This window comes from Brachionichthys hirsutus, chromosome 5 (assembly GCF_040956055.1).
Source record: "Brachionichthys hirsutus isolate HB-005 chromosome 5, CSIRO-AGI_Bhir_v1, whole genome shotgun sequence".
In the NCBI taxonomy this organism is placed as follows: domain Eukaryota; kingdom Metazoa; phylum Chordata; class Actinopteri; order Lophiiformes; family Brachionichthyidae; genus Brachionichthys; species Brachionichthys hirsutus.
In genome coordinates, this window is record NC_090901.1 from 9,515,586 (window position 1) to 9,538,386 (window position 22,801).

The 22,801-nt window shown below is 44.9% G+C and overlaps 1 protein-coding gene across 1 annotated transcript; it reads left to right on the top strand.

Moving 5' to 3' along the window:
* Positions 1 to 1,787: 1,787 nt before the first annotated feature.
* On the top strand, positions 1,788 to 21,083 carry LOC137893530 (contactin-1a-like). The gene is made up of 23 exons (XM_068738941.1): positions 1,788 to 1,842; positions 3,679 to 3,717; positions 7,673 to 7,799; positions 8,544 to 8,722; positions 9,035 to 9,130; positions 9,994 to 10,200; positions 11,551 to 11,650; positions 11,743 to 11,924; positions 12,004 to 12,128; positions 12,469 to 12,586; positions 12,794 to 12,941; positions 13,698 to 13,825; positions 14,208 to 14,380; positions 14,962 to 15,085; positions 16,627 to 16,788; positions 17,033 to 17,182; positions 17,780 to 17,850; positions 18,142 to 18,376; positions 19,317 to 19,420; positions 19,527 to 19,716; positions 19,809 to 19,921; positions 20,002 to 20,158; positions 21,007 to 21,083. The coding sequence occupies exons 1-23, from the start codon at positions 1,788 to 1,790 to the stop codon at positions 21,081 to 21,083; spliced, it is 3,060 nt and encodes a 1,019-aa protein (XP_068595042.1).
* Positions 21,084 to 22,801: the final 1,718 nt, after the last annotated feature.

The following is a 22,801-nucleotide window of genomic DNA, read 5'->3' on the forward strand; positions in this document are numbered from 1 at the left end:
ACATTACACATGGAGTGGCAATAAAGCTGCATAGTGCAGTAGATGGAAAGATGGAAACCACGAGAGAGCTTTACTAAACTTTTTTTTTTTTTTTTGCCTCTAATAGATGTGCAGAGCTCTCCGGGTCTTTGCTCGGCAAAAGTGTTGCTGCAGCTTAAAATCAGTGTTTGCATAGTTTCATTGTCGTCACAAAAGACCCCCCACTGCCTCACAAACTGCTCCTTTTGAAAGGTGTTGCTAGGATACAGGCCAACGTGAGGATGAAATCCCCTCTGCAGCTGTACAGCTCGGCCATCGTGTCAGACTTTGTCTGCGTGCAGATGCACAGCGTGTCTGCCCGTTTGTCTTCATTTGTATGCGTGTATCCATGTGTGCTGCATGCATGCAATAGTAAATGCCTGTAATTGAAGCCTCAGTCCTAATTTTCTGTATTTTGAATCCATTTGTTGGGTTGGCGCTGAGATCTCAATCCTGTTGCACCTCTGAGTCTTTGCCAGCTGACACCTCCAGGCTATGCACATGAAAATCAATCACTAGTGTCTGACTCATGTTCAATTACACTTTAAAATCAACACAAATCATCCACCGCAACCTATGAATGGATGGGAAACGTCTGCGGATAATGAAGTAATCTACTATATCAGTACTCAGTTCAGCGACAGATGGAATTTGTACGTAAAGGCAGAACTTTGTTCGGGGATTTCTTGTCTGAAGCACGCAGGATGTCGAGCACTAACGTGGGATTCACAGTAGAAAGACTGTCATTGGCTGTGCTGCAGGATTTCATCCAAACGCTGATCACATTTCTGCAGACTTTTGAGGAAGTCGAATTATTGAGACAAACACAGCTGTGATAATTCAGCAGTTGGATGCCATTAAATGATTGCAGCAGAAAAGGGGGAAGATGACAGGATGGCAGGATCGGCTTAGCGCTGGTGACACGAGTCCAGCGGAGAAGAGATACCGTTTGTTTGGTTCAGGAACTTTAGCAGATGTTTATTGTTGTGCTTCACTGATTTAGACTTCTTCAGTGCTTCCCAGTATTTAGAAAAAAAGACTGAAATCAATTATTGCTAATAATAATTTGCTAGAATGTGTTTGATTATGACTTTATTGTAGTGTAATCTTGGAAATGCAAAACCAGGGTTCACAAACTAATTTTTTCCCCCCCTTAAATAATTTTTGTTTTAAATCCTGTCTTTCAGTTTTTTGAGTAAAACAATTGACTCCTAACAGAAATGCGATAGCAACCATCTTCAGTCTTTGCAGACTGAAGATGCTGCTGTGTTTCATTAAACACAATGAAATCAATGCATTACAAATAAGATATTCTCAGACATTATGTAAAAATGAGGACTCTTGTCAGCACGGCACTCAAACATTGAATTTCTCAAGGAGCTTGTTCCCTGGGAGGCTGATAGGATGCATCAAACAGGGCTTGTAAAGATGAGGCGACCCTGTTCATAGTCCACACAAAGACAGCTTGTCATGCATGTTGTCATCGTATCTGTGACATTAGACATTTGCCCCCTAGAAAACACACACACACAGCTAACACTCGAGATGTCAAACAAGTAAATCCTTAGGATTTAGCATCTCACACAATCTTTATCTGTTGTGTAACAGTTATTGAGCCTCTTTCAGTGTTTTCTAGTTTTCTGACTTTTGACAATCTCTCTCTTGATTTTTTATTTCATCACATCAAGGAAAACGAGGCAACCCTGCTAATGTTTCATCAGCTGCGCTTCTAGCCGTAACCCCCACCAGGTGGTCTTCATTGAAACATCATGCTGCACCTCATCCTGCTCCTTCATCTCCTGGTCCTCTCACTCTGCTCTGCAGGTCAGTAAACATTGATCCAAGCATCCCTGGTGTAAATCACCCACACTCTACTTTATATAGTTACAGTTATTGAATGATGACCCCCCTACAGTTAGTTCATTTTGAATCTTAGACCTACAGCTGAAATAAAAACATCTAAATCTGACCATTGATCTTTTTATTTTTGATGCTTTGCTTCAGCTGCAGTGGAAGTTTGCTCTCATAGAATTTACCTTTCAGACTTTGTGGGCCTTTGCTATTCCGGCAGCACTTAGCCCGCAACTCATCTCTTGGGTGTCACCATCCAAAAATTCAGTCGTCAAAGGTGAATTTGTTCAAACAAACTGATGGCGTTTCATGAACTCGTAAATCAACTCCAAAAACAGGTTTTGATTTCTGACTCCTCAAAAAAAAAAAAAAAAAGCCAAGAAACTCACATCATCATCAAAAGATAGACATGGTGATACACAAGCTGCAACCTTTCATTATTACGGTGTAAAATCATTTTATTTTTGTTTTTCTAATGTTACGTTGCATCAATTGTGTAATTTAATATTGGTTTTATTTTTATTTGTATTGTTAATTGTGGATGATTTATGTACGAAGGACTTTCAACGGAAACAAGCCCGCAAGGGCTTTTTTGAAATGCTCCTCTTAGACAGGATGTTTGACGTTATTTGTACTGTAATACATGCTACTGTGTGACTGTACTTGTACTCTAACATTCTATCTAATAAATATATTCATCATCATCATCACAGAATAATTTAATGTCAAAAACTCTCAAAATCAGATTTATAGACATGACAGACGATGTAGAAAGCCATTTATCAGGTATGCAGGCTGAGCATCAAGCCTCGGAGCGCCTGTAGTTTGCAGGCTTCTATTCTTTTTTGCTGATAATGATGTTCACTCAGGTGCTCTGAGACCAGCAGATGTGTGAATAACCTGCGTTCAGAAGCTTTAACTTCCTCTTTATTCTCATACCTTGAGCTATTCTCACTTGATTTCACATGAATTGAAACTAGATGGATTGGGAATTCTCCAAAGCACATCTTCCTCAAACAGCCTCTTAGATCTGGGAGATTTCTCTCTCTGAATCTCATGGTAACTCGTTCGGATTGCTGACTTCAGTACAGCTACGGCTTAGAGCGTACGTTTGGAAATGCTTTTCACAGACGTCTACGGAACAAGAATGAGCTGATAAACACTCAGAAATGCTCCGTGCATGTTCGCAGTGCACACATCTAGACTTGACGGGGTCGAACTGAGAAGATGTTCTATATCAGAACCAACAGCAGCCGGCCAACGGACCTGGGTTGGAATTGTAGGGAAAAAAACATTGGCTTGACAAGAATAAAGTTTGATGGTTCATTGAGCCAAAAGTGTGGTTTAGCTAGTCCCCAGTGATGCAGCTCCTTGTACATCCAGTATAAGGATGCAAAGGTGTTTGAGTTCTTTATTAAAATAATTCTCACACTGGTATCAGTTTTTGTCCCTGCTGTAAAGGTACATGTTGAGCAACTTTGAGTTCATCATCGCGGCATAATTAAAATTTTCATTCACAAGAGAGCAAATGCAAGGTTTTTTGAGTTGAGAGGATGCAGTGGATTCCACAGACGTGAGCTTCAGCCGTCAGTTGAAAGTAGTCTTCAAATACAAATCACATTCATCACACTCTCAGTAACGGGGGTTCTGCACTTCTCTTTCGAATCTAAAATGACTTATTTATTATTTATATAATTTTTTCTTTTTGTATCCTGTGAGGACATCAACAGTTTAGTCATACAGGAAGTAAAAAAAAAAGGAAACGCATTTATACAGTCTTTGACTCAAGATGTCCTTGAATTGTTACAGATACATCAGTTCATCGGGAGCTGTCTGATACTCATGGAGGTAAGACTGATTCTCATACATAATGTTCATGTTTGAAGTACCGTAAAACATTTTACTGTAATAAAACAACATAAAAACACACGCCTATAAGGTAATTCTTCTCAGCAAAAGGAAATGCAATTTAATTCAAGTCCTTCGCACGTGTCTGATTTCCCCCGTGGGCTGTCATTGAGCTGTAATGCATTCCTACACAAAACATTCCTGGCTGCTCTCTTTGAGCAGAACCACACACCTAAATACTGCAAATATGAGAAAATGGGACCTGCTTGGGCTTGATGTATTAGCTATATATCCGAAACCAACAAGTGGCACCTGTTTGCTGGCAGGTTGACGAGGCTGTGGCCTTGGAGTGCAGACGACAGAGGCAGATTCATAGTCAAGGCGACGCAAGTAAATCTGTTTCAGTCGGAGTGAGACCAAAACCATTTTGTGTTGTTCAACATAGGCAAAGCCTTAACAGTATCACATAAATAAGATGCTTCATTGAAATATTCATCCCCTGCTTAATTTAAAGGCGGATCATACGAGACAAAGAAAAAAGGTATATCAGAATCGAATTAACTTCAGTTACGGCTTTGCCCATCTTCTGCCCTCTACCGCCCCAGAGGTGGTAGCACAAATATCTCTACTCATTCAGATATTTTGGAACTGCACTCAAAATTCTCCTTTTGTGTCATGTATGATTAATTTGCAGCCAGCTTTATGGACGGGCCGTTAGAGTTATGTTTTAAAGACTTTACGTTAAATCCGACCAAAGAGAACAAAATCAAACTGTATAAACGCCAAAATTGTATAAGCAATCTGGTTATGGTCCAGAGTCCAGACTATTTTTGGGAGGAAGATGCAGTTGCTATGAGGTTACCAAGCAACCACAGATATCCCAGGAAGTTTCTGTGCCAAGGAATAGTCCACAAATAGTCACGTTAGAGCATGTCAGCTAATGCCCAGTAAAGAAAAAAAAAACTTAACACAATTTCCCAATTGTTTTTTTAAAGTCAAGTATGTTTACAAAAGAAACAGCAAATTGTCCAAGCGCCATGCGTGAGATGTGAACACGGGTGATTCTCTGCGAGGAAAATGAAGCAGGAGAACTGTCAGCAAGAGGTAAATATGAAAAAGGAGGTCTTGCTGATTTTCTTTTCAGCAGGAAACAAGTTGTGATGCAGCCTGCAGGAGGAATTGCTGATTGATTCAGTGTGGAAAGAAATCTTTTTTTTTTCCTGGTGGTGTGTCTTCTGTTTGTTAACCCATTCGTTGTATTTTCAGGTCTGTTTCTCTGGTAGACTGTTATAGGCACGCTTACATGCCATGCTGTCTCCCACCCCTAAAACATACAATATAAATGAATCAGTGACTCTAAATGGTCCTGTGATGAACTGGATACCCATCAAGGGTGAACCTGAGCTGGGATAGGCTCCTGCCCCCGAACTAGTTGGACTGCCTGTGAAGCAGAATAATTATTTAACATGTAAAATGTAAAAAAAAAACAACTCTCACCCAGATCTTATTTGTCCTGCCACATCCTTCCTTATGTTGCTGAAGGCCTTTTGGGTAATTATTGCCACACTGTGCTTTTTGTGTTCCCAGGAAACAATGTGTTATTTACCCCACTTGGAAACTCCATGGGAACCATACTGCAGATGTTGCCAAAATGTGCAGCTCTAAACAAGTCAAATTCATTACAGGATTGAAATCCTCTGGGATGAAGGCAGAACTATCAGACTATTGATAAAAGATCTGACACAGAATGTTTTTTCTTTTTTTTGGAGAAAAAGAAACTGCAGCCTTTGAACTAGCTCGTGATCTCAATAAAAGGCACCAACCAACACCATTTCAAGTCAACAGGTCTTTGTTGTGGACCCATAATTAGACCTAAAAGCTCAATGAATAACTGATGTTGCATTTCATAAAGATGATTAAATTAACAATCTACACACAAAACTGGGGTAGACAATGTCACTATAATAATATCTGTCCATCTCTGGCTTGACATTTTTTTCTAGCTATTCTTTTTATTCTAGTATCAATACTTTCCGCAGCAAGTTTGGGAAGATTGTGGAATATTCAAACGGGATTTTAATCTGTATTTGACAGTGGGAGGCGTTGAGAGATGTCATAAGAAAAGCAAGTCGGAGTTTAGAGTGATGCAAGCAGCACAGTGGCGCTTAGAGCACCATGTTTAAGTCAGCATCCTTTTTTGCATGTTAGGGAAAACTATGGGATGGATTCCAGGGGAATCCATCTGCGGAAAGAGATCCTGGAAATGGAAGAGAAAGTGGAGGATAGCATGACAGGAGAGAGAACCTAGAACACTCCGAGTTAGAGACGGATAAAGAGAGAATGTACGGAGCGTGTGTGTCTCCAGGCAGCGGGCCTCATGCGGCCCGCTTTAGCACTCCCCTTCACCATCTGTCACATTCCACAGTAGAAGGACCGGATTGGAGCAGCACCGGCGTTCAGCTCGCCGAGTTACGCTCTAACTACACTGCACCAGGGCCTCAGCGACTCCCTCCCTCCAGCCGTTTCTCCATTTATATTTCATATTCACAAGAATAGCATTCATCTGACACTCATGCAGAGTAATGTAAGTGTAAAAGTAGAATAGGGTCACCGCCGTCCCTCATCCTGTCTCGTTTTTTTTTCTTTCGTCCTTATTCCCAGAACATAAACTCGCACTTAATTTGACTCCCGCCATCCCCTCAATGCCTCAGTTATAGATTGTTTGATTCTCTTACAGCCAGCTGTCATTCAGAGTCCTTGGGATTTGCATCAGTGTCAAGTAATCTTGCACGTTTGCTGGAATCTGTTAATCTGTGTAAATCCTGTCTCCTAACATCCATGCTGACTGTCTGGACTTCCTGGTGGAGGCATGCAGCTAACTTTCCTACTTGTCAGGATTATTAAGACTTTATTCCATATGGTAGATGCTAATAAATATGGATCTGGTACACCGATGTTTAGCTGCACAGCTGTGTTCACTGTTCTGACAGGTGGTTCGAGCAATTTAATCTAATTTAATGACATTGTGGGGAAGTGAGGGAATCGGAAGTGCTGCTGCAGGCCTGGTTAGAAGCACCGAGTATAGAGCAGGATATTACTATCTGAGAGAGTGTTTCCCCCATTGAGGTGTCAGCTGAGCTCTCTTAGAAAGCTTGGGAGCAGGGGAATAATAATGAACTCGTGCACAAACACACATCCGCACAAGCCTTGCATTTGTATTCCTGCAGTCACCGACACACACACTCCTGATCTGAGAAGATAATCAACCTTTAAGTACATTTCGCATCAATGCTTATTCACAGCCCCGCATTGTGTTTATGACTTACTCCTGTCTCTAGGTGTCTGTCTGCTTTAGTGAATAACTGCGGCTAAATGTATCTGCCGATGATGTTGAGGGCAGATTGAAGCGGAAAATGTGTTTTCAATGAGGGGGGGCGGGGGGGTCTGCTCTACAGCACCATGGGTGATACGTGCGGTGCGAGTCGGGTTTGGATTATGCAAATAAGTGCATTCTCATCTTTGGGATTTGTTGGAACTTGTAGCCAAATCAAATCCACTGGCAAGAGATGAATGTACATCTGTGAGCTCGGCACCTTAGCGGGCACATTGCTGCAATAATTACTGCCACGGTACGGATTTATTATAAAAGCAGGCCTTCGTCACCCTGCATTGTGCCTGAAAGAAGACTTTGTGTGAAGTCAGTCATTCAGGGTTTCTCTTGTGTGCAAATCGATGCCACAAATCAGGATAAAGTAATGAAAGGGTTAGGGATCGGGTTAGGGTTAGGTCCTCGCAGAAGCAATCTCAGAGTCATTACATCTGAACCCTGATCTCGCTTTTCACTGGAAGTGCCAGACAGAGGCTGCGCTCCAACACATTGCTATTTCCTGTTTGTAAGTCTCACCGTCTTTTTGTTGTTGTTTACCCGGTCTTGCTTGATTGCGCATTCCGACAGATGAAGCCAGAGGTTACGGGCCAGTGTTTGAGGAGCAGCCGGTGGAGACCATCTACCCCGAGGAGTCGACTGAGGCAAAAATCATCATGAGCTGCCGGGCTCAGGCCAATCCACCTGCCACATACAAGTAACACATGTTCCACACGGACCTGGCCTTTATGCATTCTGTGTCTCCTACTGTACTATAGTACTGTTTAGAATCCACCTCGACCTTGATGCACTTGCCATGTTTACAAGGCGTGTGCAACATACCTGAGGTACACGATCGTATAATATATATTTCCCCACGTAATATTGTCAACAAACAATCCGCACAGCTCATTCAGTTCACACGAAATGTTGTTTTCTCCTTGTACGAGCATTAATTGAAATACCGACATCTGAGGCGCCACGAAAACCAAATAATAAGCAAGATGTTGCTGCAGACAAACAGCACAGCCACCTCATTTTGAAGACCCCCTATGTAAATCCTAGTGCATGATCCATTTCAATTTAGATGTAAATGTATGTAAATGTTGTGACTTGGCATCCTCCAAATGGGATTCACCCGTGGCGAGGCCAGAGTGTTGTCAGACGGTTGGTAGGAAGTGTTTAAGAGGGTTCATCTAAACTCAACTCCAGCGTGGCATTCAAAACATTGCATTTAGCATTGTTATAAATAAAAGATGTCCGAAATCAAGCTAGTCATTGCAAAAAAAACAAACCCCAAAAACCCGGTAACTTTAATTCAGAGTGGTCATAATTTGCCTTGAGGCGACAAACAAAACCACGAATATTTGAAATAGTGTATGAAACGATGTAATTTGTGGCGCTCCAGTTATAACTGCTTGCACAGCACATTACTGAAGTGGCCCACTTGCTTTCCTTGCAGGTGGATGAAGGACTCCGTGGAGATCGACTTGAATGCAGAAGACAAACATTTCAGTTTATCGGGAGGCAACTTGGTCATCGGCAACCCCAATAAAGACCAAGATGTAGGAACGTACTCCTGTTTGGCAACCAACTTGTACGGCACAGTCATCAGCCGAGATGCCTCGGTCCAGTTCGGATGTAAGTGACCCCCCCCCCCCCCCCCACCCGATGTGAAGCCCGTGCAGGATTAACAGCAAACTGCTCTGGAGCTGCACGTTCATGCATCTTGTCTTGTGGAAGGTCCAATTTGCAAATTTTCTAACTTCATAATAACTCCGTGCCTCGTGTCTCAGTGTTAGCTCAGTTCAGCTCCAGCCGTGTAACTTCAAAAGCTTTAGTGAACATTTTATGGAAATCATCCATACCAGATGCTCCAATATGAAGGACGACTAGATTTATAGAAGCTCTTGAATTTGTCTGTCGGTTGAGTTTCTTCTCTTTCCTCCTCAGACCTTGATCCGTTCTCGTCGGAGGAGAGGGAGTCGGTGTATGTCAAAGAGGGACAAGGCGCTGTGCTGCTCTGCGCCGCCCCGCCGCACTATCCAGGTACAGCAGGGTGACGGCCGACTCAGCTTCCACCATCCTCCTTCATTGTGCAGCATTAGGGTGCATTTGATCTGTGGGCAGACAGAATCGAGTGAAACGGCGGCTACCGCTGCTTCCGTTTTTGATTTCGGGTCGTCTCATTGTGGACTTATTGTTTTCTCTTTTGTGCGGTTGTCCTGCTCCGAGCTGCAGTCAATCAACATTCCCGTTTCATGCAAATGAGCCCATGACTGAATGAAGTCATCAGATACACAGCGATGGACATTTCCTTATCGGATTGTCCTCGCTGGGGTTCATGATGATGAACCAATTCAATGAAATAACCTTCTTTTCTTGCCCTTGGGTGACTTTCTCCTGCTTTTTCATCTAAGGCATGAAAACAGCGACCTCGCTGACTGGCGCTGTGCCATCACCAGAATAAAGCCGTGTTTTCTGGGTTTGGTTTTATCCTCCCTAGATGTAAACGCTGGTGTAGCGGTAGTTCAAACCAACATGCTGTGACTTTGGACGGCTGCTTCTTTCTTTGTGGCCTCACTTTTATCGTTTCTTTCCCGTTTTTTCACCTTGTATGTTTTTCATATTCATGCTCATGCAAATCAGTCTGACACAGAAGTGTTGGGAGCATTGCAAAGCCTCGCTCCACTGCATTAGAATTAGCTCAACCACCTAATGTGACTATCCTGCCTTTCAGCTAAAAGTATTATAAGACTTCATCTGAAAGGTCAATGCTTGAATAATGAAGCTCTCTCAGGCCCCAATAAATGCATCTATTTTTATTTTGCATAGCTTCAGTTTATTCAAAGCCCTCCGGTCTTTCATGAGCTTTCACTCCTGACGCTTTTCTTGTGTCTCTTTCTGTGCAGCAGAGCTATCATTCCGCTGGATCCTCAATGAATTCCCAACATTCATCCCCCTGGACAAGAGGCGTTTTGTCTCCCAGATAACGGGTAACCTCTATATCTCCAAGGTGGAGTCCTCAGACAGTGGCAACTACTCCTGCATTGCTACCAGCCCGTTTATTTCCAAGAGTGTTTTCTCCAACTACATCCCCCTCGTCCCTCTGGCTGAACGTTAGTACCTTCCTTCCGACACCCTATTGTCTTTCCAGTCTTTCTTCCTTAAGCTATGACACATCAATGAAGGTTAGATTTTCTAGTGTCTTTTAATTTTACAGGCACTAATGTTAAAGCCCAAGTCATAATGTCAGTGTGTTTAAATATCTTATACCAGAACCATTATTGACCCATTTTGTCTTTTTTAGGGCTGCAGGGCTTCTTATAAGGGAAATGAACAGTACCATTTGTTACACGGATTTATTGCACAATGCATTTATGATCACGGAAAATGTGGGTATGTCCGTGAAAGGAACATTTATGACCAATAGAACTCCTTTTGCAGGGAAACAAATGACCATGCCAGGTTTTACTTACAAGAGTCAGCATTTTTCGGAGCAATATTTACCGCCATTCCCGCCGAGCCGGACACTGCTGGCATCAGCGGATGCTTTCGGACGTCTAGGTGTGAGTTTGGGAGCTTAAGTGTTTCTCAAAGAGAGAAGTTTCAAAAATAGGCTGCGTGTCAGGAAGCGACTCTGCCTGGTTGCAGCGAAACACCGTATTGATTATCTTCTCCTCTCCCTGCTGAAGCTGGCGTTTAATCACACCGCTGCTTGTTTGAAATGCCGTCGATTTTTTTAAATGAGATTTACAGGAACTAATTAGCTCAATCTGGCCCAACAGAATAATTCTGTATAAGATGCAGCCAGTATCCCACTAGTGCGTGGATGGCCCCCCACGGACCGAGATCTCACAGTTGTGTGTTTGTTGAGAAGCAATCTCAAGGCAAGGCAGATGTTTTGACATTTTCTTCTGAGAGCTTTTCCAGAATCCGTCACTTTTTCCGTTATTTTTTTTTGCAATCTCGGCTAATTTCACATGTGGCTCCTATTTTATTTTATTATTTTTTTTGTTTCTTGGAGTTTGAAGTTATTTACTAGATGAATTAGAACATTGTGTCCCAATGAAGAGGTCAGCATTCTTTTACTGCACCTGTCTTCTGTTTTCCGTACTTCTGTTGATCAGATGATGAAGATTTGAACCACTGGTAAATGTTGTACATAAAGTAAACTGGGATCAGCCTCACCTGCTGAGGTGAATCAGACAGAGAGGCCACACTTAGACGTGGCGTAAATCCTGATCCCTGTCACACCGGAGAGGAAATCAAGTTGATAACTTTCTGTTCTGGACCGGAGTCTCCTCTGGTTGAGGCTGGAAAAAAAGACAAACCCACTGGAAAATTCCTCAGACAATACAAATCCGATGACTCACAATTCACACAGTGTTGACACTGAGCACAGCGCTGTGAATCAGGGTTGTGTTTGAGGCTCACAAATAATTCTCGTGTGCTTTTGTTCCTCTCAGGTCCCATCAGGAAGTACCCTGCTGACCTCAAAGTTAAGTTCCCAGACACCACTGCTCTGCTGGGACAGAATGTCACCTTGGAGTGCTTTGCGTTGGGAAAGTAAGTACGAGGGATCACCGCCCTGTGACTCTCATCTTTAATGGGTCCAGGTGTTATCAACTGTAGGAGTTTCCCTCTCTCTTCTCATTCAGCCCGGTCCCTGAGATCCGCTGGAAGAAGTTAGACGGGGAGCTGCCACCCAATCTTGAGGTGCGGATGTCGGGGGCTCATCTACACCTGTACAACGTGCAGGTTGAAGACGGTGGGACGTATCAGTGCGAGGCAGTGAACTCGAAAGGGAAGGACTATCATGCTGCGCGCCTGTCTGTAGAAGGTAGGTTTGCTGCCTGTTGTGCAAGACTAATGTAGGATTTCATATTTTTTGCAGTAACCTTCGTTCTTCTCGTTTCCAGCTTTTCCTGAGTGGGCGCAGCACATCAGCAGCACAGAGAAAGACCTCGGGAGCGGTTACACCATGTCCTGCACGGCCAGCGGGAAACCTAGACCACGCATCCGCTGGCTGAAAAATGGCCTGCTGGTAATATTCCGAATTGTTATTCTCCTCTTTGGAAGCTTTTGTACACGGAGGTCAGGCTCGAGTTTCCACTGCAGTGACAGGGAACTGTCGGCACACATCCCGTCCAGAAAGCCTACATGATGGGTTGACCGTGCGTAGGAACAATCAGCCATCAGGCCTGAAAACCACCAGAGAGAAAAGCAGGTGCAGCAGAGACGCCGAAGTCCGGGAGGCTGCCGGATACGTTTGTCTGGTTGCATCACACGCATGAAGCGTTCCCATCAAAGGATCGAATTGTCCGTTTTATCTCAAGGAATTTAAACTACTTGAAAGACTAACTTCACACTGCTGTTTCCCACAGCTTGACAGGAAAGAGATGAAGTTCAGCAGCTTGACATTTAACCATTCAGGGATGTACCAGTGCATCGCGGAGAATCGCCATGGAGTCATATATGCCAATGCAGAACTGCAGGTTTTTGGTGAGTCACGGCCGCAGCTCAAATTGTTGCATCGTTTCAGCCTGACTGATTGGAGCCTTTCAGGGCAAGGTGAACGCTATGCCGCATTTTGACACCGATAGAATAAACTGATATTTTTAGGTAATTAATATTAGTTGTTATTTTGCGAATGAAAAGTGTGTTTTCAGTGTATGTTTGTGATGAATAATCCTCACTGTCCCTCCACAGCTTGCGCTCCCACATTTGAACACAACCCAGTGAGGCGTGTCATGGCGCCTAAAAACGGCCGTGTGGTGATTGAGTGTCGCCCCAAAGGGGCTCCGAAGCCCACCTTCTCCTGGAGTAAAGACACGGAGCTGCTGTCCAACTCCACCAGGTGATTCTCTTAATGTGATCAGATCCTTTTCATTTACCATGGCCTCGTTTTCCCTTTCCAGTATTTAAAAGGAAAATATTCCTTCACTTCCGGTTGTGAAACATCTGGGTCATATTAACAACAAGGACACGAGTCTGAAGCAGTGAAACCTATAGAGTGCAGAGATTTTGGGGATATAAATCTACTGTATGTGCCAAAAGCATGCTCTGTGTTGTTGTTTGTCAGCAATTGCTGCATTGCTGTGTCTGTGGCTGAATTTAAGCCCGTTCTCAGATTCATCACTGTGGACAGACAGGAGGGGTAAATCCCTGCCTTGTGCTCCTCGCTGACAAAACAAGCCTAATCTGTGAGCTCTAGATCCCCAGCGCTTTCCCCCCGCCGTTCCCCCCCTTGGGCACCACAGTGGGATTCACATGGAGGAGCAGCAGCAGCCAAATTACTATGCAGCATATGCCTCACTAATGCGCTCTATGGTGGCTGCCTGCATGGATGGGCGAGGGTGTGGAGTAGTGATGAGGCGGCTGGCACAATATGATTTGTCATGCATGAATATTAAATATGCATATGAGGAAAATGTATCAAAACATTGTTGTCTCGTATTTTGTGTTGCAGCTTGCTGATTTCTCGCTGGAAAAACATTCAGCTTATAATCATTTTAATTGTAAACATCTTTTGGCCTTCACCTTTGTGTTAAATATTTTTGCGTTAAGTTTACTTTCGCCAGAAAAAAAAGAATTGATTGTGGTTCCTCCTCAGAGTTCTTGTCTGGGAGGACGGGAGCCTGGAGATCCTCAATGTGACGAGAGCGGATGAAGGCCGGTACACCTGCTTTGCGGAGAACGACCGGGGAAAAGCCAACAGCACGGGGTCTCTGCTGGTCACGGGTCAGTTTCAGCTAAATGAGCTTCATTAATAACTCTTCATATGGCTATGTAGTCAGGACTCCAGGATGGTTGGACTTTCTTTGGCTGGTGTCAGCCTTTGCATGACAATCATCCCCTTATGTGATTTGTTATTTGATTTTTTGGCTTGTCATCACTTTATTCTGGATTTGTAATCTCAGCTGTAACAGTTTGAGGTTTTTTTTCACTGCTGATATTCAGAGGTGCTGGGTCTGCAGATCTTTACTGCCCCCTTCTGGACAAGATATTGAACAATTCTTTCTATTCTTTCTTTGAGGCAATTTCCTGAAATTAATTGAAATAAGGAATAAAACACAAACACAATTTAAAATATTGGGCTCTCATCCTGTTGTAATTTCCACAGAGTCTACCAAGATCACCTTGGCACCGTCCAATTCTGATGTCAAGGTCGGGGAGAACGCTGCGATACAGTGCGCCGCGTCCCACGACCCATCTCTGGACATCACATTCATCTGGTCCCTGGATGGCCGTGCCATTGACCTGCACAAGAACAGTCAGCACTATGAGCGCACCCTTGTGAGAGATGAATCAACTATTTATAAAGAGAAAGGAGCGTTGCATTTTCCTTTTGGTTCTGCCTGGAGTTCATCCACGTACAATAATGTTTGAGGTCAGGTTGATGTCTGCGATATTTTTATTGGACGACCTGAAATGCAAAAGTACATCCAGCTTTCAATAAATACAATGTAAAAGCCATTTCCTCGTCCACTCCTTCAGTGGAGTGGTGCGTTTTAGATCATTTTGATAGGGATTTCATTTCATGTTGACACGACCCACTCCAACTGTACGACTGCGGTCGGCATTTCCCATATCTCTCTCACCATATTCGGATTGGGTTTAATGAGGCCTCAATTTTGTACACAAGGAGGATTTTCCCCTCGTAAAAATGTGGTCAGGGTCAGTTTAATGTTGTTTGAATGACGTATATTAAGAGTGCAAACTAGAACAAACGCTGTGCGTGCGGGCATCACGAGAACAGAGGTGGCAGCTCTTTAGCCGAAACCTAAACTTCCTGACATGATCTCCTTTTTTACTTTTCAAGAGGGAGAAAATGCGCTAAACTTGCTTTGCGTGATTTCTTGTGTTGTTTTGTGCAGAATGGGAGCTCTAACGGCGAGCTGCTGATCAAGAGCACTCAGCTGAAGCACGCCGGACGCTACACCTGCACCGCACAGACCCCGATAGACAACGTTACCGCCTCTGCTCTGCTGGTTGTCAGGGGTGAGTCATGACTCGTGCACATATATGTGCAGAGCTGTGTGCCAAATATCCCAAAGGCTGGTAAAACATTTTGTTCTCCATTAACCTTGTTCTGGGGGGTGAGGGGACCCTGCCGGAACACTGTTCTATTTTGTTGAGAGACAGATATGCTATAAATTCTGTATGTTCTCCAGCGCTTATCTCTGTTGTTCGACTATACTGTGAGTTTGTGTTGTTACAAGTCAGGCCGTGTTTATCTCAGTAAGAGCCTTCCTTCCAGCAACCATCATGTTTGCCGGTATTATCGTCCTGAACCGTCTCAAGAAGATTTGACTGTAAAAACATGCAGAACAATGATCGATTTCTACCTTTCATCACAATATTTTGGTAGCGAGTAGCAGCGGACTTCCAGCATCTCCATTGGGCTGTCTGTCATTTACTCTATTTCACGCCCTGGATGATTCATCAAGCTTTTGTTTTCACCTTCCACTTCCTGATGCGTGAGAGCTCGCCTTACAGCCCACCCCACGGGACTCCGAACGGGCCCAGCGTTGGCAGACAAAGGGTCTCTTCAGGTTGGAACCCAAGAAGTCGAGCAGCGCTCTGGTTGCCAGTGATCCCTGCTGTGCCCTGGGTGTGCTGCCACTGCTGCTGCCTTTTTCAGCAGGTATTGACAGATGGCCAGGTGAACTGTTAGGTTTCCCCAGAGTGGAGCGACAGCACGGGCCCCGAGCCGCTCCAAATGGACTAGCAAATGCCAGCAGTTCAAGGCGCTGGCGATGAAGAGATGAAAGACGGACATTTATCACGGTGGATGAGGAAGCGGATCCGCTTCGGGAGATTGTCTGAGCCACACACACCTGTACTTTGTTATTAGTAGGGATATGGAGCGGAGCTGATCACATGATGGGTTTCTGTGTTGTTGTAGCGTACTTGTGCAGCTAGTGTTGAAATACCAACGCCGTAATGCAACTTTGATATTAATTCCTTGCACTGAGTTGTTAAAGAAAAACTAGATCTTTCTGTCCTTTTGCCTTCTCCTGCTGACTTTTAGAGGTGAGGGGAATCTTAAGGGCTCTCCAGCCTTTGCTGTCTAATCCCCGTACTTGTCTCAACTCATATTCGTGACTTGGAAATACTCAATCCCGGCAGATTTCTGCGGGGCTGTGGGTTGGAAGGCTCAACGCCCACGCAGTCTGGGTTTCCTATTAAGCCGCTTTTAAATTTGCTCGAAGAGAAGAACCGAGAAGAGCTGGAGAACCAAGAGAAACGCTGGATTAAAAAGCATAAGACTTAACGTGATAGGCCAGTCATTACTCTGATGCATTGGAGAACAAGAGGGTTTTGATGTTCGGTTTCAAATGCATTCAACAGTTACCTTTTGGAGACTGCCGACGGCACGAAACCGGTTGGAGAATAAGGACAAACACAAAATAATACGGTGATCAGTCGTCAGTGTGGGAATTTAAACGTGTGAATTTAAGGTTACGGGATAATGCCAGCAGCCTCCAAGCAAACTGCATTCGTCAAGAAACATGTGTGTTGTTTTATCTTTGCGCCAGGTCCTCCCGGAGCGCCGGGTGGGCTGCGAGTGGTGAACAAAACCGAGAAGAGCGTGACGTTGCAGTGGAGCCGTGGAGCAGACAACCACAGCCCCATCTCCAAGTATACCATCCAATACAGGGACTCCTCCTCAAGCGATGCCTGGAAGACTGCCACAACCTGTGAGCCAAATAAACTGCTCAAATAAACACTGAGTCGACCCCGGAGTTCTATTAATGCGGGGTTAATGCCTCGTGCTGATACTCCAGTCCTACAATGTGATACATGTATTTGAAAGGTGGCTACAATGTCATTATGTGATGGATTTTAAAAATGGAAATTCACTGTTGTTTCACGGCGACATGCGCTGAATAACATCGCTGACATTTTGGCATTGCAAAATAAAATCTGCGCATCCCTCCGCAGCTCCGGCTGATGTCGAGGGGAACGCGGAGACGGCTACGGTGGCGGATCTGTTCCCGTGGACGGAATACGAGTTCAGGGTGATTGCCACCAACACCCTGGGGACGGGAGAGCCCAGCAGCCCGTCTCCTAAAGACAGAACCTCGGACTCGGGTAAGATCTCGGGTCCTCTTGTTTGGAACACAAGATTCTTGGTACGACAACTCAGAGTAGATGGAAAAGGCCATGGAAATGTCCTTTCTGAAGTCAAGCTTTCCATTCTGATATTGATTCTCCATCATTCTATTATAATACTGTTTACTTATGCTCAGTGTCATTATAGAGCTGAGTTAGCAGAAATCCCATCAAGCGCTTACCTCCTACAGCAGACGCACGCCTGCCAAACTCACCACAAAAACCTCTGCAAATGAGCACTTTGGTGAAACTGCATACTAGAATTCAATTATAAAATTGAAATCCCAGGCCTACAGTAACCCCTCTTAAAAAAACAATCATTATTTGAGAGTGACCTGCTAGACTAGCGAAGCCAGATAACTTTTTGCCCCTCCATCTCCCTTCGGTAGCAGCGATTCCCGTTTGCACGGAGGTGTTGCACTTGGCAAAGGCGAGGTCACTGATATTGTAATTACGGAGGAAGGACGGCTCAGTTCTGCTGCCAGGGTTAACTTCTGCAGCCTGCGTGGGACGGCCTTGCTTGTGTGGATTGCTGTCATGTGGGCTCAGAGTTCTGCCGTTGCTGTCTCATTGTAGTTCCTGTGGTGGCGCCCTCGGACGTCGATGGGGGTGGAGGGAGTAGCAGGGAATTGACCATCTCATGGAAGGTATGTCTGGACTTTCCACTGGACACAAGGGGGGGGGGGGGGGGGGGGGTCATCAGCTCACTTAGAGGCTCATGGGAAAATAAGTGTGGGATCAGATTGAGACGGCAAACTGTCAAATGTCGTTTTCTATCACTCGCACTGCCCAGCCTTTTTATTGAACGCTGTTAAAATGTCTTCCTTGCAAAGCGGATGCGTGTTCAGATTCACACTGGACACACACACACACACACGCATACTCGAGACATGTGTTAACCCTGTTAAGGTAATCATTTGGTGTGTTTCTGCCCACAGCCCGTGCAGCCACAATACTACTACGGGCCCAACTTCGGCTACATCGTGGCTTTCAAACCGCACGACGGGAATGAGTGGCGGAAGGTCACAGTCGCTGACCCCCAGGCCAAGAGATACGTCCACAAAGACTCGAGCTTGCCCCCATCGACCCAATTCCACGTCAAAGTCAAGGCGTTCAACAGCAAAGGGGAGGGACCCTACAGCCTGACCGCTTCCGTTTATTCCGCGCAAGACGGTGAGGACCGGGACGCTTCACGGCTCTCAGCGCTGAAGTAACGAAAGAACAGAAGATCGCAGATCAGCCCGGCCGCAATATCTCAACATCACAGATGAGGAATTCTGCAATATGCCAACACTGTGCTATTCCAGTCTGTCAGTGTCAGCTACTTATCACTCGGGGTTTGGGAGTTGGATCATTAAGCTCGTGTATAGTCAGGAGGAATTTTAATACTCCTTGAAAGTGAACCCATCTTCTCCCTTCTCTTGCTCTCTTTCCTTTGCCGGGGGGGGAGGGGGGGATTATCATGATCTATGTAGCATGAACCAGAAAGCTGATAATTCGCCCAAGGATGCAAAGCATTTAGCCTAGTTATTAGCTTCCACTGACAGACACTTCAGATAATGGGTTACAGAGATGCCCCCCCCCCCCCCCTCCATTGCCATGGCAACCCACTTTGGGAACCGTGTGCTGTTTGAGGGTTTTATCATTTCATAGCTAAGCCTGAGAAATATTCAGCCATCGCGGATGCGTGGTTTTTGTTTGTGTCCGTGCCGGTTGTTCGGTGTTGTTTCTGCATGTAGCTAGAGGTGACATCCTGTGATGGGATGTCGGTCCAGGACCAGGGTGGAGATTTAACATTCAAGGACAGTTTCCCGGCCAGGACAGAGTGTAGCTGATCCATTATTCATAGATGCATGTCAGAGAATGAATAAGAGTGATTGATTGACATGACTGAAACGATGCTTAAGCACCCGCTGAGAGGAAAATGGCATTAGTAAAGCAGAAACAGTGATGTAATGGGTCCATCAGCCCAGATGGTGTGCAGGATATCAATACTGACATCCAACCAAATGCATCCATTCTTGGAGACCTTATCGAGTGCCGTGTTGTATTCGTGCATGAGCAACACAAAGATGAACGTAAAATGATTTGCCTCATCTCGTATTTGCTTCAGCGCCGTCCGAAGCTCCGGTAACCGTCGACGGCAAAGCGCTGTCTTCCACGGAAGCCATTGTGTGGTGGATGCCGCTCTCGCAGAGCAACATAGACGGATACCTGGTGAGTAGAAAAAAGAAATGCTGAATGAACGGACAGTGATTTAGGGTCAGGACCAAGCCGGGTTTGGATTCTGCCCGTCGCGTCTCCGACTCTTTGTGCATCCCAGGTGAAGTACTGGAGGAAACAGGAGGGCGGCGAGAGGGACACGCACAGGCTGGTGATACCCAGCAGGGAGAACCACACCAGACTGGAGGGCATGGAGCCCAACTCCCTCTACCTCGTTGAGGTTCGAGGCTACAACTCTGCAGGATACGGGCCCCCCAGCGACCACCTGGCCATCCAGACCAAGAGATCCCGTACGTTTTGAAGCTCAGCATTGTCATATTCACAATATAAGTATGTATATAATAGAAATGTTTTTGTGTGTGTGTGTGTGTGTGTTTCATAGCACCAAGTAAACCACCCAAGATAATTGGTAAGAAGCTCAAAGGTCATTTAATGAATATCGCCTGGGAAACTGTGCAGCCTCAGCCTGAGGAGGCAGCGATAGATGGCTATAAGGTGAGTCCGGCTTTAGATTGACTTTTAACGCTTTCATTTGAATCTCTTAACTTCACATTTCCATTTGCGTTTACAACCAGGTGCTATACAGGAAGCAGGGCGAGTCCACGGGGATTCTGTACACAACCAGCAAGCTGTTCATAGACGTCCCCATACGTAGGAGCGGGACCTACGTGGTGGAGGTCCGGGCCTACACGGAGGGGGGCGACGGGGCTGTTGCAGAAATCCAGTTCACAGGTAACCGACTCACGCCATCGACGCGCCGCGTTCATTCATGGAGTATTAAGATGCCGTTTAGGCTTAGCCTTTTTCAGACTTTAAACTGTTCTCTCTGCTGAATTAAAACGACGTCGTGTGGAATAACTGTCTCCCCTTAATGAGAATTAAATGGTATTTCTTTGGTTAGATCAACACTGAAATTGACTTTAATAACTCCAGTCGTATAGTATTCACACAGGCTTAATCTCAGATTGCTGGAACAAAGATAAAAGCCTCCCTTTATCTGATCGTATTTAAACCCATGGTGCGATTACACCAGGTTCAAAGTTGGTGATAGGTTATTTGTCACAGCTCGGAGGGTCCCATGGGTCGGCACTGAGCCGGCACCTCAGGTTTCATACCCCAGATTTGAGGGCTAAAATGGGAAACTTTACGATCCGTGACTAAAGCCTTGGGGGCCCACTGACTCGACCCCCCCCCCCCCACTGACTGATGGACTGACGGGCCGGCTGACTGGATGGAGGCGGCCTAAAGCCTCTGTAATTGATCTTGATGAGTAGAGGAAACCCCTCCTGTGGTTTCCCCTTATCGTCAAGTCCAGACCCATCTGACAGCTTGATTTCACCGACCCTGGGATTAAAGCCATCAGGAGGGGGGAGGGGGGGTTCAAATGCAGGGCATTGACGTATGGAGGAGCATTTAAAGTTGATCTCCACACACATGGGGTTCAGTGTCGCACTTCATACACCATAAATAGTCCTCGGTTTGATGGATGAAAGCTGGGCGGATAATAGGATAGCAGCAAATTTCACTGTCGATCCAATTCTTTCCAAACTGACGTCCTTTCATGTCCACGTGTCTCTCAGGTGGAGGCGTCATGGCCGCCCAGTCTCTGAGTCTGCTCTCCATGGTCCTGGTGGCTCTTCTCTGCCTCAACTTCTGAATGTAGCGCCATCTTTGCCTTCACTTGTCGTGAAGGAGACTCTTTAAGGTTGACGCATATGAGGACTATGTGTGGGGGAGGGCGTAATCTCTCCACAAACGAACGCTTCCAGCCCGTGACCCGGGATAGTCCAACTCTTCACCTCTGGAAACATGTTTGTGGGAAAAAAGGCACGGATGTGGCAACAATTAGAAACGGACATCCCTTATGTATCCACACAAAAAAAAGCCTGTTTGGAGGAGCCTCAAAGGAGTTCTGTCAACTTTTTAAATATGCCTTATATAAATGACTGCACTTATCTTTCACAAGAGCTTATTTTAAAAATGGATCATGACTGAAAGGTGCGAAAGCCTTTTCATCAGGTGACTCTTAAGTCTTGCTTCACATGATGAAGCCAACATTTCTCCCATAGATAAAGGGCAGCGTGTCATCAGAAATGTGGGCTTCATTTAATTTGTCATGGGTTGGAAATCTGCACTACAGAAGTGGTGAAGGGAGCGAGCTACCGGTGAAGGATAAGTGTATACGTTTATCAAAATCTTTTATATGTTCTCTTCTTTACTTACATTTTATTCGATATATTTAATTTCTACAGTCGGAGCATATCGCATACTCTCACACAATTTATGCTGAAAATCAGTGTTTTTTTTATCCAATATTATCGATGGTATGTGAAGAAAAATAAGGTTTTTGTCTTGGAGTCAAATTCTTATTTCCATATCATAAAATTGACTCTAATAATACAATACCGCTTTCAAAATTGCGTGCATGGCGACTTTGTGACGTGGAAGAAATGCTTGAAACGGTCCCAAGGGGTTTTTAGGGTGTCGGGGGGGGGGGTGGCATGGATCCATGATCTGCAAATCTGAATGTATAGGAACAGGAAGTGAACGGTCAACATATCAAACGTGCAAATTAAAAGGCAGAACTGCAGCAAACGGCGTGTGACAGCGCTTATAATTGCTTCGCGCCAACATCTGGGCTTGCAGAGACTGAAACGCGGTCTGTGTTTGTGAAGTGAAGTGAGCGTCCGACTGTATCATCAGGACCTCGGCGGTGCCGCTGGTGCTTTGGAAAGAACGTTGGCTTTTTTAAAATTGATTTACGGTAAACATTTTTTATTTCTTTCATTTGTGAATCTGTGTGAGAATCACTGTTAGCCGCTAACCCTGATTCATCTGTCGCTACTTTATGTTTTCTAATGAGACAACTTGTCGAGCCCCTAAATCGGCTCCCGTGGCTCCAATAACATCTTTTCTTCAGTATCGGGCACAAACAGAAAGCATTCACGGCGATGAATGAAAGCTCATGACTTTGTTTCGCCTGAATACATTTTCTTTAAATTAACGCGATGATATATATACATATGCACATCTCTATATGTTTGATAATACAATTTTTCTTAATTCTTTATTATTATATTTGTACGCCATGATCCACCTCTAGCTGTAAAGTTCGGAGTTAATGCTGGCTCGACTGATGCTCGCTGTGCTTCTTTCATTGTCTTTATTATCAGCATCCACCACAAAGTGCTTTTTCCCAGTTTCCCTTCATGCAACAAATCATAAACCGCTGCCAGATGCATTGACGGTCGACCTCGACATGCTGGACCGAATGGCGGTTCTTTGCGTTCTCACTTGCATGACATGAAAGTGGTGCGTTACCTTGCGACGGCTCGGCGTTCCAGCAGCTTGTGGACATCTGACCGTCGTGTGAAA

What these genes read in the sequence shown, in the direction of transcription:
- LOC137893530 (XM_068738941.1), top strand. Translation starts at nt 1,788, where the DNA reads ATGCTGCACCTCATCCTGCTCCTTCATCTCCTGGTCCTCTCACTCTGC. An exon ending in CCTCTCACTCTGCTCTGCAG is followed by an intron (nt 1,843 to 3,678) that starts GTCAGTAAACAT and finishes GAATTGTTACAG; the next exon opens with ATACATCAGTTCATCGGGAG. An exon ending in TGCCTCGGTCCAGTTCGGAT is followed by an intron (nt 8,723 to 9,034) that starts GTAAGTGACCCC and finishes TTTCCTCCTCAG; the next exon opens with ACCTTGATCCGTTCTCGTCG.